The sequence below is a fragment of the Candidozyma auris genome, chromosome 3 (assembly GCF_003013715.1).
Source record: "Candidozyma auris chromosome 3, complete sequence".
Lineage (NCBI taxonomy): Eukaryota > Fungi > Ascomycota > Pichiomycetes > Serinales > Metschnikowiaceae > Candidozyma > Candidozyma auris.
Window position 1 is genome coordinate 1320752 of NC_072814.1, and position 13252 is coordinate 1334003.

At 46.9% G+C, this 13252-nt stretch overlaps 8 protein-coding genes across 8 annotated transcripts; 4 read left to right on the forward strand and 4 right to left on the reverse strand. All coding sequences in view use genetic code 12, as the record gives it.

Moving 5' to 3' along the window:
• Nucleotides 1-117: 117 nt before the first annotated feature.
• Nucleotides 118-1722, forward strand: CHS5 (Chs5p; the record flags this gene model as incomplete). Its single annotated transcript, XM_029032945.2, has 1 exon — nucleotides 118-1722. One exon carries the CDS (start codon nucleotides 118-120, stop codon nucleotides 1720-1722), a length of 1605 nt encoding a protein of 534 aa, XP_028893260.2.
• A 92-nt stretch (nucleotides 1723-1814) lies between these two features.
• On the reverse strand, nucleotides 1815-2189 carry VMA7 (H(+)-transporting V1 sector ATPase subunit F; the record flags this gene model as incomplete). The annotated part of the gene is made up of 1 exon (XM_029032944.2): nucleotides 1815-2189. The coding sequence occupies one exon, from the start codon at nucleotides 2187-2189 to the stop codon at nucleotides 1815-1817; it is 375 nt and encodes a 124-aa protein (XP_028893259.1).
• A 678-nt stretch (nucleotides 2190-2867) lies between these two features.
• CJI96_0003232 (uncharacterized protein) lies at nucleotides 2868-3686 on the forward strand (the record flags this gene model as incomplete). The annotated part of the gene is made up of 1 exon (XM_029032943.2): nucleotides 2868-3686. The coding sequence occupies one exon, from the start codon at nucleotides 2868-2870 to the stop codon at nucleotides 3684-3686; it is 819 nt and encodes a 272-aa protein (XP_028893258.2).
• Nucleotides 3687-3816: 130 nt separating this feature from the next.
• Nucleotides 3817-4065, reverse strand: CJI96_0003233 (uncharacterized protein; the record flags this gene model as incomplete). The annotated part of the gene is made up of 1 exon (XM_029032942.2): nucleotides 3817-4065. The coding sequence occupies one exon, from the start codon at nucleotides 4063-4065 to the stop codon at nucleotides 3817-3819; it is 249 nt and encodes an 82-aa protein (XP_028893257.1).
• A 601-nt stretch (nucleotides 4066-4666) lies between these two features.
• Nucleotides 4667-5617, reverse strand: CJI96_0003234 (uncharacterized protein; the record flags this gene model as incomplete). The annotated part of the gene is made up of 1 exon (XM_029032941.2): nucleotides 4667-5617. One exon carries the CDS (start codon nucleotides 5615-5617, stop codon nucleotides 4667-4669), a length of 951 nt encoding a protein of 316 aa, XP_028893256.2.
• A 1079-nt stretch (nucleotides 5618-6696) lies between these two features.
• On the reverse strand, nucleotides 6697-8109 carry UGA1 (4-aminobutyrate transaminase; the record flags this gene model as incomplete). The annotated part of the gene is made up of 1 exon (XM_029032940.2): nucleotides 6697-8109. One exon carries the CDS (start codon nucleotides 8107-8109, stop codon nucleotides 6697-6699), a length of 1413 nt encoding a protein of 470 aa, XP_028893255.2.
• A 1324-nt stretch (nucleotides 8110-9433) lies between these two features.
• TBF1 (Tbf1p) lies at nucleotides 9434-11548 on the forward strand (the record flags this gene model as incomplete). Its single annotated transcript, XM_029032939.2, has 1 exon — nucleotides 9434-11548. The coding sequence occupies one exon, from the start codon at nucleotides 9434-9436 to the stop codon at nucleotides 11546-11548; it is 2115 nt and encodes a 704-aa protein (XP_028893254.2).
• Nucleotides 11549-12076: 528 nt separating this feature from the next.
• Nucleotides 12077-13240, forward strand: STE4 (G protein subunit beta; the record flags this gene model as incomplete). Its single annotated transcript, XM_029032938.2, has 1 exon — nucleotides 12077-13240. The coding sequence occupies one exon, from the start codon at nucleotides 12077-12079 to the stop codon at nucleotides 13238-13240; it is 1164 nt and encodes a 387-aa protein (XP_028893253.2).
• Nucleotides 13241-13252: the final 12 nt, after the last annotated feature.

A 13252-nucleotide genomic window follows, 5' to 3' on the forward strand; every position in this document is an offset into this window, starting at 1 on the left:
TGTCCTGCACCCTGTGCCTCCAACACTCGCTTGAGAAGCTACAATGTGTTCAATCCTGCTAATTAACGTCTTGGATATCCATAGATACATAATAATCACGACATAGTAACACATACCATGGTCGAGGTTTCACTCACAGTGGGTAAACTCGATGCGTCTCTCGCATTGCTCTTAACCAAAGACCATCATTTAATTGAGTTCCCCACGATATTGCTCCCCAATGGGGTCAAAGCCGGCTCGATTGTTAAAATCAGATGTGATCGGGACTTGGAGACAGAATTGGAAGAGAAGAAGCAGTTCCAGGCGATCCAGGACGAAATCATCAATACTTTTGGCAAAAACTTGCCCAAGGCGCCTCAGTTACGAGTCAAGAACGTCACTCAAACTTCATGTGTCTTGGAATGGGATCAATTGGACTTGGGCACTGCTTCCCTAAAGAACCTCGTTTTGTTTAGAGATGGCAAGAAGCTTGGTGCTATTCCTCAGGCAATGACCAACAAGACAACAAAGTTGTCCGGGTTGCCAATTGATAAGACATTTAAATTCCATTTGCGCCTAGACACAACGGCTGGCGTTTACAAATCTGAGGAAGTAGAGGTGACAACGCACAAAATGACAGATTTGTCGGGAATCACTGTTTATTTGGGTGATATTACTCCTAATGACCAATTCACCGTGGAGGACATTCAGGCAACCTTGAAGAACATGGGCGCCCACCACCCTGCTCAGGAGACCGTCAAGGTCGACACGACTCACTTCATCACTATGAGAGAAAATAAGCAGAATCCAGAATATGTCAAGGCCAATGATATGAATATCCCGATAATACGGCCTGAGTGGTTGAAGGCTTGCGAGCGTGAAAGAAGAATTGTGGATGTTAGAGACTTCTACGTAAAGGACTGCCTGTTGCCTGATATCTTGGCGAGAAACTACTGGAAGAAGGATGCTCCTGCCAAGCTGACCGAAGCTTCGAAGGATACATTAGAAGGGCCACCGGTAGTGCAGGTGACATCTCCATCTCCTGAAACCACAAGTAAACAGGACTTGAATGAGAAGGATGAGGGGAAAGATAGTGGTGTACCATCGTCTGAGGCGGTCGATGAAGCCAAATCCAGTGAAAATACCTCTGGTGAGGTCTCAGAATCATCGAAGAAGTCTGAAAAAGAAGGTGAAGTAAAGTCTGATGAGAAGCCTGATGAAAATGCTACTGTTGATGTGACAAAGAATGAGGATGAGGTGGGGAGGACAGATGAGCTAGATAATGCGCAAAAGGCATCCGAGACTTCGATGTCTTTACGTGAGGAGGAATCAACGAAGCAAGCAATTGCGGAACCCACAGAGCAGGTTGTCACGGACCTGAAGGAAAAAACAAATACAAATGCAGTTGAGGGTACGGTAAATGCAGCTTCCATTGGAACACAACAAGCCGAGACGCTGGCCCAACCGACTGCTGAAGAATTGACAGAGGTGGATCTCAACGAATCTCATCCCGAGTCAGGTGTTGCTGAACTGACAGATCTCCCCAAGAAAATTGAGCAAGAGGAAATACAGGAGGTTAAAGAGGATGACACGATTGCAGAAGGCATGGATGGCGATGAAGGTGACGAGAACGACGATGACGACGAAAACGAAAATGCAAACGGGAAAGAAACAACCGATCAGCCCGCCGGCGAGAGCAAGCTGAAAAAGAAGAACAAGAAGAAGAAGAAAGGTAAGAAGTAAGAGCGACTCCTACAACGATGAATAGATATCCGGTTAACTAATGATGACTGTATTATTATTCCTGGGCAGATTAACTCCCACGATACAGAACTTTATTCTCCAAACAAACGTCTCACTTTTTTCAATATAGAATCCTTCTCTGGGTCGTATGGATGGTCTTTTGAAGGGATTTCTAGAATGGCAGGAAATGCATTGGTGTAGCCATCCACCTTGTAACGTATCAAGTCTGCAATATGCTGGTTTATCAAAAGAATGGCAATGTCGTCTCTCTCAGTGGTGAACCTATCAAAGGCTTCTTCCACCTGCTCCACGGACGTTTTACCTGGAACAACGGTGAGAAAATTGGACTCTTTGCCTGGCTCATTGGAGACCTGGCCCACACCCGCCAAAAGCAAACCAGTGACAGAGTCTTCATCAGCAATAACGGCTAGCAATGACCGCTTGGACATTGCTTCAGTGGCGCTCATTGTGGCTGTAACTACTTGAAGTTGAGCTCAATAGGTAGTTGTGAACAACCTACATGTACGGTCGTGTGTTGCTCATAATCACCGATAAGGGGACTATAGAGTTTGATTCAAACTAGAGTAAACGGGCTTTTGATGTCATCAATAAGTGAGAAAATCAGGTATTGAGGTGCTGCTATAACGATTCATTGACTTTGCTTCGTCTCTTTACGGCTCTTGTTGACGATCTTGTACTTTCCAACTGCGCATTTGCAACCACTGGCAGTGTACGTGAGACAAACGTTTAATTATGACTTCAAGTACTTGCAATTGACTCAAAACTCAATCTTTTTTTTATTTTTCACTGTACCCCACTCCTCCTGTAGTTTTCAATCGACTTTTGCTTCCGCCATGTGTTATCGACTTGAAGGTTCACTGAGGCTGCAAGTTTTTTACTTTGGCTGCGAAAACGTTCACTACTCGCAAAATACTTAGCAGCTCAAATAAATACAAGACCATGCCCAAGTCGTGAGCTGACAGGAAGTATAGTTTAAAGAGACAAAGGCACTTAAATCCAAAGAGTTTTTTTAAAAAATTATTCTCTTCTTCGTTTTCACCACTGTTTTGAAACGAAACGAAAAATTTGCACGTGACTGCACTTCCACTATAGATCACTTCGTCCCCATACTCTTCATCTACAACATGCCTCTTGCACGTTTCGGCAGACTCATTCCCCAGCGAGGCTTCCAAATTTCTGCCTCGTTGAATGCTGGTCACTCAAAATGGCAGAACATCAGACATGACAAGGCGAAAAACGACGCCAAAAAGTCTAAAGAGGCCCACTTTTTGGCTACTAGAATCACTGCATCGGTGAAGGCTGGCGGCACTGATGGCAATGCCCAGTTGCAGACGTTGGTTGAGAAAGCACGGAAGATGAATGTTACGAAAAAGATCATAGAGAATGCTATCAAAAGAGGCACTGGTGAAGTTTCGGGAGAAGCGTCAACGACAGCATCCATGACTTACGAGTTCATGGGTCCTCATGGGACTGCTTTTATTGTCGAGGCAGAGACAGATAACAAGGCAAGAACGATCGGGCTTGTTAAACATGCCATGGCGAAGTTCAACGCCAACTTGAGTCCATGTCAGTATTTATTCCAAAGAAAAGGTGAGATCATTTTCGACCCGCTCACACCCGAGGAGGAGCTTGACGATGTGTTGGAGGTGGCCATTGATATTGGCGCCGACGATGTAGAAAACTACAGTGACATCGACGATGAATACAATGGGGCCAAACTTTTCAGGATCCTCACGGAGCCGTCTGCATTGAACGAGGTGTCCAACAGTCTAGCTGCAAAGGGATACAAGCTTCGAGACTCCAAGACAATCTACCATGCTGATAAAGACAACGAGGTCGATTTCCCAGAAGACTTGGAAAAGTCCTTTGACAAGATGCTCGACCAATTGAACGAGATCAGCGAGGTGACAAACTACTACATGAACGTACGCCAACAACTGTAAATAGGTTGCTGTATAACAAGCAACACCCTTATAGTATAGATTCTCAGCTACAGCTGCAATGGGCCTTTTTTTCGATGTGTATTTCGTTATGCTAAGGTGGACTCAAAGGTTCGTGACATGGCGATATCATTTACTCGGATTCCGCCTCCTTCTTCTCTTGCTGGGCAGCCTCGTTCAAAACATCGTCAACACGAGACAAGTTTGGGTTTTTCCACAACCTCAATTGCTTGTCGTAGGCGAAGTGTCTATAGGTGAAGTAGCCCAAAGAGCAAACGGCCACACCCATGGCAGCAAACAATGGGTACATCTCCACTGGAACAGGCACTCTAGCACGGCCCTGTTTTTTTGCTTCGTTCATCAAAATGCGAGCTGCTCTCATGATGGGCTATAGATTGGAATTGGTGAATATGTTGCAGAGAGAGATGATCGTTTTCAAATCTCACCTCTAGGTTTGTAGGCAGGCCGAAAAGGATGGAAGCTGGTTGGTCAGGCGGTGAGACAACTGCTGAGCACACGTGACCAGACCAGACTACGAATGGCTGAAACGTGGGCCATTCCTAAGACTTTCACGCTACCAAGTTGTGTCTGAAAATCTATTGCCGCTAATCTATTTTTCTAAGCAATTTGAAGTGTATATCTAAGCTGTTGTTTATCGTAGAGATTCACTGTTGCAAAGCAGTGAGCGCGAGTATGAGGAAAAATGAGCCCATAATCTGCCCAGGTGCTAATGCACACCGTATCCCCTACTAAGATTGAATAGGTTGAAGCCAAAGCATGCGCCAAGATGAAATCATCCTCAAGTAGATGATTTGTGCAAACTTCGCAACAAAAGAAAGCCTGGCCACCAGATCACTGGAAGTGTGTGTAAGTGTATAGACAGGAATTTAATTTGCAGCCATTATGAACAGGTTTTGAAATGAAGGATACGCCACTTGCATGAGCTCCAGCACACTTCCAACATAGGCTAGACATGTGAAAACCTACCACTTAGCGATTTGCTGCTTCAAAGTGTCGTAACAGAGCCAGCTCACCGCCATAGAAGGCACAATTTTGTACAAGTTGGCCGTGAGACCCTTATAGGCCCCAGAAAAGCCCTCCTTCTGGAATATACTCACAAGTGCATGCGTAACGCTTCTGTACTGAAAGCCAAGTTCTCCACCAGCCATACTGGCTACCTGATACCGTTTTCTGAGCAAATCAAGCGGGTATATGAGCACCCCAGCGACAAGACTGCCAAACGCACCAGCACCCAATTTCCATAACGGGTTGCTGAAGTCACGGGGCGAGTTGTCCATTCTATCCCTCAAGTTTTCGTAAATTGCAAAGTTGATCGCCACGTAGGGTGCTACGCCGAGCGTAGTAGGCACAATGCCCCTGTACAAGCCTAAGAGGCCACCTTCATTGCGGTACACGTCCTTCAACGTGACCCACACCCCTGGAGGCTTCACAAGCTTGCCCTTGTTGAGCTTTCTCAAGGAAGCTGTCTGCACTGTGATTCGAGCACGTACCAAGTCAAGTGGGTAAGTAGTCACCACAGATGCGATTCCGCCCGCCAGGCCAGCTATGAGCCTATCAAGTTCCGTCAAAGTGGCAGGTTTTCCTGGTGGCTTATACCTGAGAAGCCAGAGCTTGCACTGCTCAAACACGGCAAACTGCACTGCGCTATAAGGGAAGATCCGAACGCAGTTGAGCGTGTTTCCTCGAAACCAGCCACGCCAGCCTTCGTCTTTATACATCTTCCATATCGTGGGAAACATGCCCCTGTATGCGTGCTGGGCCTCTGGCCCCTGAAGCTGAAGGAGGATCTTGGCTCTTTCAAATGGAGACACTATCGTCCGGGAGATGGACCCAGCAATGCCTCCAGCTAGAAGCGACGCATTCGACTCGATTTTCACATAGCCCTTGACCTGCTCATACGTGGAGGAGGTCATGAAGAAAAGCGAACGGTGGTGGGACTGTAGAACGTTGTGATAGGTGAAGTGGTAGGTATGAGTCGTACAGAGTCGGGAGGGAGATTTCGCACCGAGACGCTCCGGGTCGCAGGAAGAGTTGAGATTAGAGAGAAGAGGGAGACATGAAGGGCAATCTGAGGGAGTAAGCGAACAAAATAGCGAAGTTTCCATTTCTTCTAGAGTGATGGTGCTAAACAAGGAATATCGAGCGACAAGAAGTCTTCTGCTTTGTAGATAAGGTGCTCTGGAAGGTACTATTTGGGGACTACAGTGCTTTGAAGAAGAAGCCTCAATTCGAAAAACAATCATCTTAGACTTTTTATGATGATTTGTATCCTGAGGGAAATCGAAAACTCATGAGGTGTACTACATGAGGTGTAGTAATTTTGTGCTTTAACGTACTCAGAAATTCGGGTCGGTAGCGCCGTTCCTCTTTTCGCAGCCGTTCCTAAGATCCACACATTCACAGCCACACTGATTGTGGCGGCTCCAGTGGGCACACAATTAAGCAAGCGTAAAGAATATTGCAACTCCCAGACAGAGCACTCGAGGGGCTCATATAAAATCTGTAGATAATAGCATTTTTATTATGTGCCGTAAAAATGTAAAATCTGATGTAGCTGTCAGTGCGATTCAAACCTTAATTCAAACCACACATTAGTTTCCAAAAGGACCTGTTCTTGAAGCCACAAACTAAGACGTATACACTTACTAGGGCCTAGTATAATATATAGCTCTTCATAGTACCTTGGGTATTTATTCATGAAAGTACCGAAGTTGTACATAGGTGTGGCTGCAGATCTTAATAATGATGGCTTCCCCTAACATCGCCTCATCTTTATCGCTTAGAAGCTGAAAGAAACAACGATAACCATCTTCTTTAAGGTTAAAGTAGTACTTCAAACACCTTGAACCAACCAAGTGTCAGACATTCGTGGACATCAATATTGGGCCAGACGTGGTGTACGGGTGCACAATCGGTTGCAAATTTCTTCAGGCTACCATCCAAAGTCTCGTAGACCAAATTTTATTGTACATGCTATAAATCGTTAAAACCCTCAGTACGACGCCAACACCTTCTTTACGGCGGCAATGAGAATGTCGGCGTGCTTCTCCTCAAACACCAAAGTAGGTCTCAACCTGACGGAGTCCTCGGCACATCCTCCCATGTTGACACCTTCCTTCTTCAAGTCAGCCAAAAACTTGTTTCTCAAGCTGGCGTCTTTAAAAGACCACGCAATGAACGTGCCTCTGTCCTTGCCTCTGAGGTTGTGGATGTAATCAGGATATTCCTTGGCCAATACCTCAAGTTTCTTGTACAAGTAGTCACCTACTCTAGCCACAAGCGCAGGCAAATCGTTCTTCACCACTTCTGCTCCAATGGCACCTCCCAACAACATTCTAGCTGGGTCTCCGCACCACGTGTTGAACTGGCGGTATGCTACGTTGGGGATGATTTCGGGGTCGTGGAAGTAGTAACCAGCAGACTGGAACTTCTTGGAGAACGTCACCATGTCTGGAGGAGGAGTAATGTTGAAGTGTTCGTGGGCCCAAAATTTACCCGTGGCACCAACACCGGTCTGAACCTCGTCCATGATCAAGAGAGCACCGTGCTTAATGGTGATATCTCTCAAGGCCTGCAAGAAAGACTGCGAAGCATGATTGTCACCACCTTCAGACTGAATAGGCTCAATCAAAACGGCAGCAATTGGAGCCACTGCGTTTTTGAAAGCATCTTCCACAATAGCCAAGCACCGCTTGTCTTCCTCCTCATTTTCCTTGACGTGGTCAGACAATGGGTATTTGTACGAGGGGAATTGAGCCTTGGGCCACTTGAAGGATGGCAAGTCCAACTTGTGAATGGGCTTGGAGCGGGTGGTGGAGGCGGTAGCGAACAAACGGCCGTGGAAAGCACGCTCGAACGACAAAATGGCCAAGTCAGGAGACCCAGGCTTCTGATTTTCCATCACGGACTTGGTCTCTTCTGAGGTGAAGTCAGCATTGTAGCCTCTTCTTCTCGACTGGTAATACATAAACGCAGCCTTGAACGCCAACTCGTTGGCATCAGCACCAGAAAGCGCAGACCACACTTTGTCCTGGCCCTTAGGGGCAACCTTCAACAATCCCTGGATGATCTCCTCGGTATCCTTGCCTGGAAAGTTACCCAAGGCTGGTCTGTCAATGATGGCTCTAATCATCTTGTCTGATCTGGCGACCTCAGCCAAAGCAGGGTTGTTGTAACCCAAAGGAATGGAGGCAATTTGAGCATACACATCCAAGTACGTGTTGCCATCGACGTCGACGATGTAGTTGCCGTTGGACTTCTCGTAGTCAGCGACAAAGTACACTGGTCTTGCGTCCGAGACCTGCCCAAGCAGCTTGACAGCGTCCTGAGACTTTGGCCCCGGGAAGGCCGTCTTAACCACGGGGGCCTCGGGCTCGTTGGGGAAGTATTTTGCGCAAATGGACATGAAGAAAAAGGGGTAGATGGTGGAAAGCTGCCCATGTGGGGGAACCCCAGCCTTATATAGTTGCTGGGGAAGGTTAAATGTGGGTGCAAAAAGTGCGCCATGGTGTTTCCCGATCGGGACAGTGGGAGCGATATTGAGCCATACAAGAACACTACTGTCCCTCAAGGTCGAGACCTAAAGCTAGGGGCCACTTTGATTACTATTCTTGGAGCTTATAATTTTTGATGTTTGAATACGATTCAGCTTTTTTATTGTTTTCTTTCAATTTTTTTGTCAACGGTGACAACAATTCGACGATGTACTATTGTCGCTAAAACGGTGGAAGCCGCTAGGCGGGGGCGCTGGACGGGGACGGTAAACGGCCCCCAGGCTACGGAGCGCGTGGTACCTGAAGAGGATGAGGGGGGGCGAGAAGAAGAAAGAGATCTGAGGAGGTGATTCAGTGATTTGGCTTAGTGTGTGAGGAAGTGGCAGAGATGGAGGGGAGTTGGTGGTGATGCATTTTCGCAGCCATTTGAAGAGAGGTGAATGGATTCCACATGGAGGTTATCATTGGGCTGAAAGATCAATTGGATGGTTTCAGGAAGATTTTGAGTGGCACATTGAAGACGAGAGTGCAAATTTTAGGGGATATCATGTTTGCTGTGAAGGTATTTAGTGATGGGAGAGTGACAATAATTCCACAATAGTGTGTTGCAATAGTGTGTTCAAGAGATGGAAGGTCTACGAGCTGGCATCTTTAGTGTGAGCTTGGTTCACTTCGGCCTGTCACATTGGGTCACTGACCTGATGTCGATATTAGTTTTCCTGGATCATGGTGGCGATATGGTTTTTGGTTCAAGTGCCGTTGGTCTCATCGCCATCTCTTCCTGTCTGCTGCAATTGGTGGGTAGGACTAGCACAAAGTCAAGCACCCACTCTAAGGGTGTCAAAGTCCCCATTTTATGTATTTTTATTAGGAGTATCTCAAGATGCCTTTGAGACTGCAAAATGATGCTTTCCTGAGATCACCTCCGTTCTCGTGTCTGTTTTTGTCATTTGACCCTGAAGGCCCATACTATGCATCCCCTTCATGTACCTAAAACCCTTAACATGAACACACAACCCACATATATTGCTCAAAGTAGGCTACGAGGAGTTCATGAATCTATATTATAACCAAGTCATCTAAATCAAACCATAAATCACACTTGTACTATACACTACGCTAAACCAAATATATCTTTAGTAACTAACTACTCCATCGCAGACCATCGCGAAGTGTATACAATTTGAAAACAAACAGCACCTGAGAAGATAGTACAGTACCCAGATTCAGCGCACGATGAGCCTCGAGGCGAAACCCGAAAGCGAAAACGACGTCGCCCTCAATTCTAAAGACGAATTACATGAGGACGGCTTCGACCAAGAGATCCAGCGTGCTATCGCTGAGCACGAGAGGGAGCTTCTGAGACACCAGCTCCAGGCGGGCCATGAAGAAGAGGCCCGTGAGGGGGGTAATAATGCTGGAATTGAAGGCATAGAGCAGCAAGAAGCAGAGATTGAGAAAAGTGCCTCGCAAAAAGCTGTAGAAGGAGGAACAGAGGCTCCACCCGCCCCTCAGGTTGAACAAGCTCAGGAGGGAGAGCAGGCTCGTGAGAGCTTCAATGGCAAGATAGCAAGCGAGCCTTCAACGAATAACGAGGCTGAAGCTGAAGATGCTAATGTGTTCTCTTCTTCCGCAGAGAAGCATCACTTGGAACTTATAGCGGATGAGCTCAAGAAGGCTACTTCAGACACCATCGAGACCAAATCAGGTAAACCAACCCACATTCCTGCTGATTCTGAGCTTCTTGCCACAAACACCGCTTTGGCTGCCTATAACGCTCTTTCAAGTCAGGTGCCGCTGGCTGCCTCGCTAACGAACGTACATTTGGCTGCTTTGCCCCTTCCGCTTGTCACCCCAGATTACCTTCCAGCAAGAATACAGTTGTTGATGAACACCTTGCCAGTGCTTGACAACTTGGCTACCCAGCTTCTTCGAGTTTTTGTTGCTGGGCCATACCAGAAAATCATCGAAATAGCCTCCAGCCCGGACACACCTCAGGGAGCCGCCTTCAGGGATTTGGCGTCTCTTTTTGAATTCACAAAAAGACTCTATTCTGAAGAAGACCCTTTCCTTACGGTTGAACACTTGGCACCTGGAATGTGGAAAGAAGGCGACACCACGCCCAGCATGTTTAGGTATAGGGAACAGAGCATAGAGTCGAGTTTACGAAAAGTCAATTTGGCCACCTTCTTGGCGGCCTGTTTGGGAACTATCGAGCTTGGATTCTTCTACTTGAATGAATCTTTCTTGGATGTGTTCTGTCCGTCGAATAATCTAGAGCCAGCAAATTCCATGTCGAACATGACCTCGTCAAATATGAGTCTTCAAAGTGGTGTAAACACAGTGATCGGAGACAAGGTCGGTAAGTTACTCAAGCCACAAGCTGTCTTGTACTTAGACTTGAAAACACAGGCGTACATCTCGGCGATTGAGGCTGCGGAAAGAACAAGAGAAGAGATTCTAGAAGACATTTTCCCCAGCAACATGGAAGAGATTCTTCTCAAGAAGCGAGGTGTCAAAAACTTAGCGCCGATAGAGTCTGATTTCATTTCGCGATGCAAGGCTAGGAAGAAAACTCTTCTTGAGTACCCAGTCGAGGGAAACCTTAGTGAAGAATACGAATGGTTCACCTTTTTGAAAGACCTTTTCGACTACATCTCCAAAAACATGGGGTTCCTCATATGGGGTAAGAAGGGCAAGAGCGCTCCGAGAGAGCGTACACATACAACGCCGCATAGCGATCAGACCCTACAAGGCTCACATCGCCTGGCTGAAGTCAAAGCGATGTCGCCGACCCAGGAGAGCTTCAGTGGACAACAACAAAATGATAGCAGCGAAATCACCCATGCTAGGGACAATCAGACACCACAGTCCAACGATACGGAGATCAATGAGATCACATCGGCTCTTCTACCGAGCGAGATATTGGAACAACAGATACACCTTCGTATCAACCCTCGCCAGTCAAGCAAGCTTACAAACAGACGACCCTGGACACGAGATGAGGAGAAGGCTCTACGCCATGCTTTGGAACTCAAAGGACCGGCATGGTCCACGATTTTGGAGCTCTTTGGTCCTGGCGGTCGTATCAATGAGTCGCTTAAGAACAGGACGCAAGTGCAGCTCAAAGATAAAGCTCGTAATTGGAAGATGTTTTTTTTGAAACTGGGTCTTCCTGTACCAGTGTACTTGCAAAAAGTTACGGGAGATCTAGAAAGGGAGGACAAGTTCAAGGCCAAGAATGCAAGGCAGAAGAAGACGGCCGCAGCGCCAGTACCAGCAGTTGCGAAACGAGAAGACATTGAAGAAGAGGACGCAAAGAAGGGATCTAAGAAAAGAAGGAAGCTGTAGGCTTGAAATAAATTGACTTTGCATGTTTCAGGGCAGTGTACGATGGTATTTAATATTTGAAGCGTCGGCCAACAAGCAGATACTAAACAGTTGCGTTTGAGAAGCATGTGTGTTTCTGAGCGAGTATACGCAAGAAAATAGTGGGATGTGCCATAATGATATCGAAGCTCCTGAGTGGCTCTAAGGTGGAATAAAAAGCACACTGTTTCAGACACTCATTGGAGGATTCAATACTTCAGTGTCTCAGGTTATCGTGAGAGTGCGGCTTACTGCAAGTGCGTATGCAAGCTGCAAAGCAGAGAGAGTTGGTGAGATGAAACTTGGATACCTCAAAAATATTGTTTTTCAGAGGCAAGGGTGGCATTGCATGTCTCGAGATATGCCAGTTTGGGCCGAGATGTGCATTCTCATGAATTACTGTGCCTCGGATTCGAAAAGACTGTTTGAGATATGTTTGAGAGAAACTTCATACTTGTCATTTTTTTCGAATCACCCTAGAAGACTCTATCGTTGATGTCTACAAAGACCATGACACATGAGACGATCAGTGGCAAGCTTGCGGTAGCTCGACAGAATGCTCAAATCTTATATTCGGAGTTACAAAAAGCATATGAGGCTCTCCAGGATGCTTCTCTACTCGATATGCTGGCTCAAGTTGCACCTGTCCCACCAAAACGGTACCTCAAACTTTACAACACGTTGAAGGGTCACAGAGACAAGATTGCTCAGGTGAAATGGGATCAAAGCTCCCGAAGAATTGTTTCGGCATGTCAGGATGGCTTCATGATTATATGGGATGCTGTAACGGGCTTGAAGCTTCAGGCGATACCTCTAGAGAGCTCGTGGGTGCTTTGCTGTGCATACTCCCCTAGCGGTAGATTGGTTGCCCTGGCTGGCTTGGACAATAAATGCTCAATCTACAAAGTCAATATCCCTGAGCCTGGTGCTCCTATAACCTCGCAACCGGGCTCCATCGAGCTTCTGGAGCTCTCCAAGCCTTATAGGGCCGGGCCTGGTGCACATGCTGCGTATGTAAGTGCTTGTGAGTTCATTGAAGAGAACAAGATCCTCACGGCGTCCGGAGACATGACAATTGCTCTTTGGGATACACAGAGAGGTATTCGCTCACATGAGTTCTTGGGACATTCAGCAGATGTGTTGCTGATGCTGGCAAGACCTTTTCAGCAGACGTTTTTGTCGTCAGGTGCAGACGGACTTGTGAAGGTTTGGGATCTCCGTGAGAAAGGACCCGTGATGTCATGTAATATACTGAAAACGGATGTCAACGACATTGCCGATTTCCACGATGGCCACTCTTTTGTCGCAGGCGCTGATGACGGTGTTTGTAAGCTCTTCGACTTGCGCTCTGAGTGTGAGCTAGCTAGCTTCGAGCTTCTGGCGCAATTCTCCCTGGCCAAAAACACTACCACCATCACCACGCCGCTTATGTCTCATTTCGACACTCCGGGCGTTGTTTCGTTGGACCTCAGCAGATCCAAGCGCATCCTATACGCCTGCTACGCGGATTATGGGTGTATTGCTTGGGATACGCTCAAAAACAGTATCATAGAAACGATTGGAGTTGGCAGCGGGAGTCATAACGGGCGGATCTCGCAAGTTGCCGTGAGCCCCGATGGAGAAGGAATGGCCACTGCGTCGTGGGATTCACTGATCAAGATCTGGTCTACTTGAGGAACAAAGCTT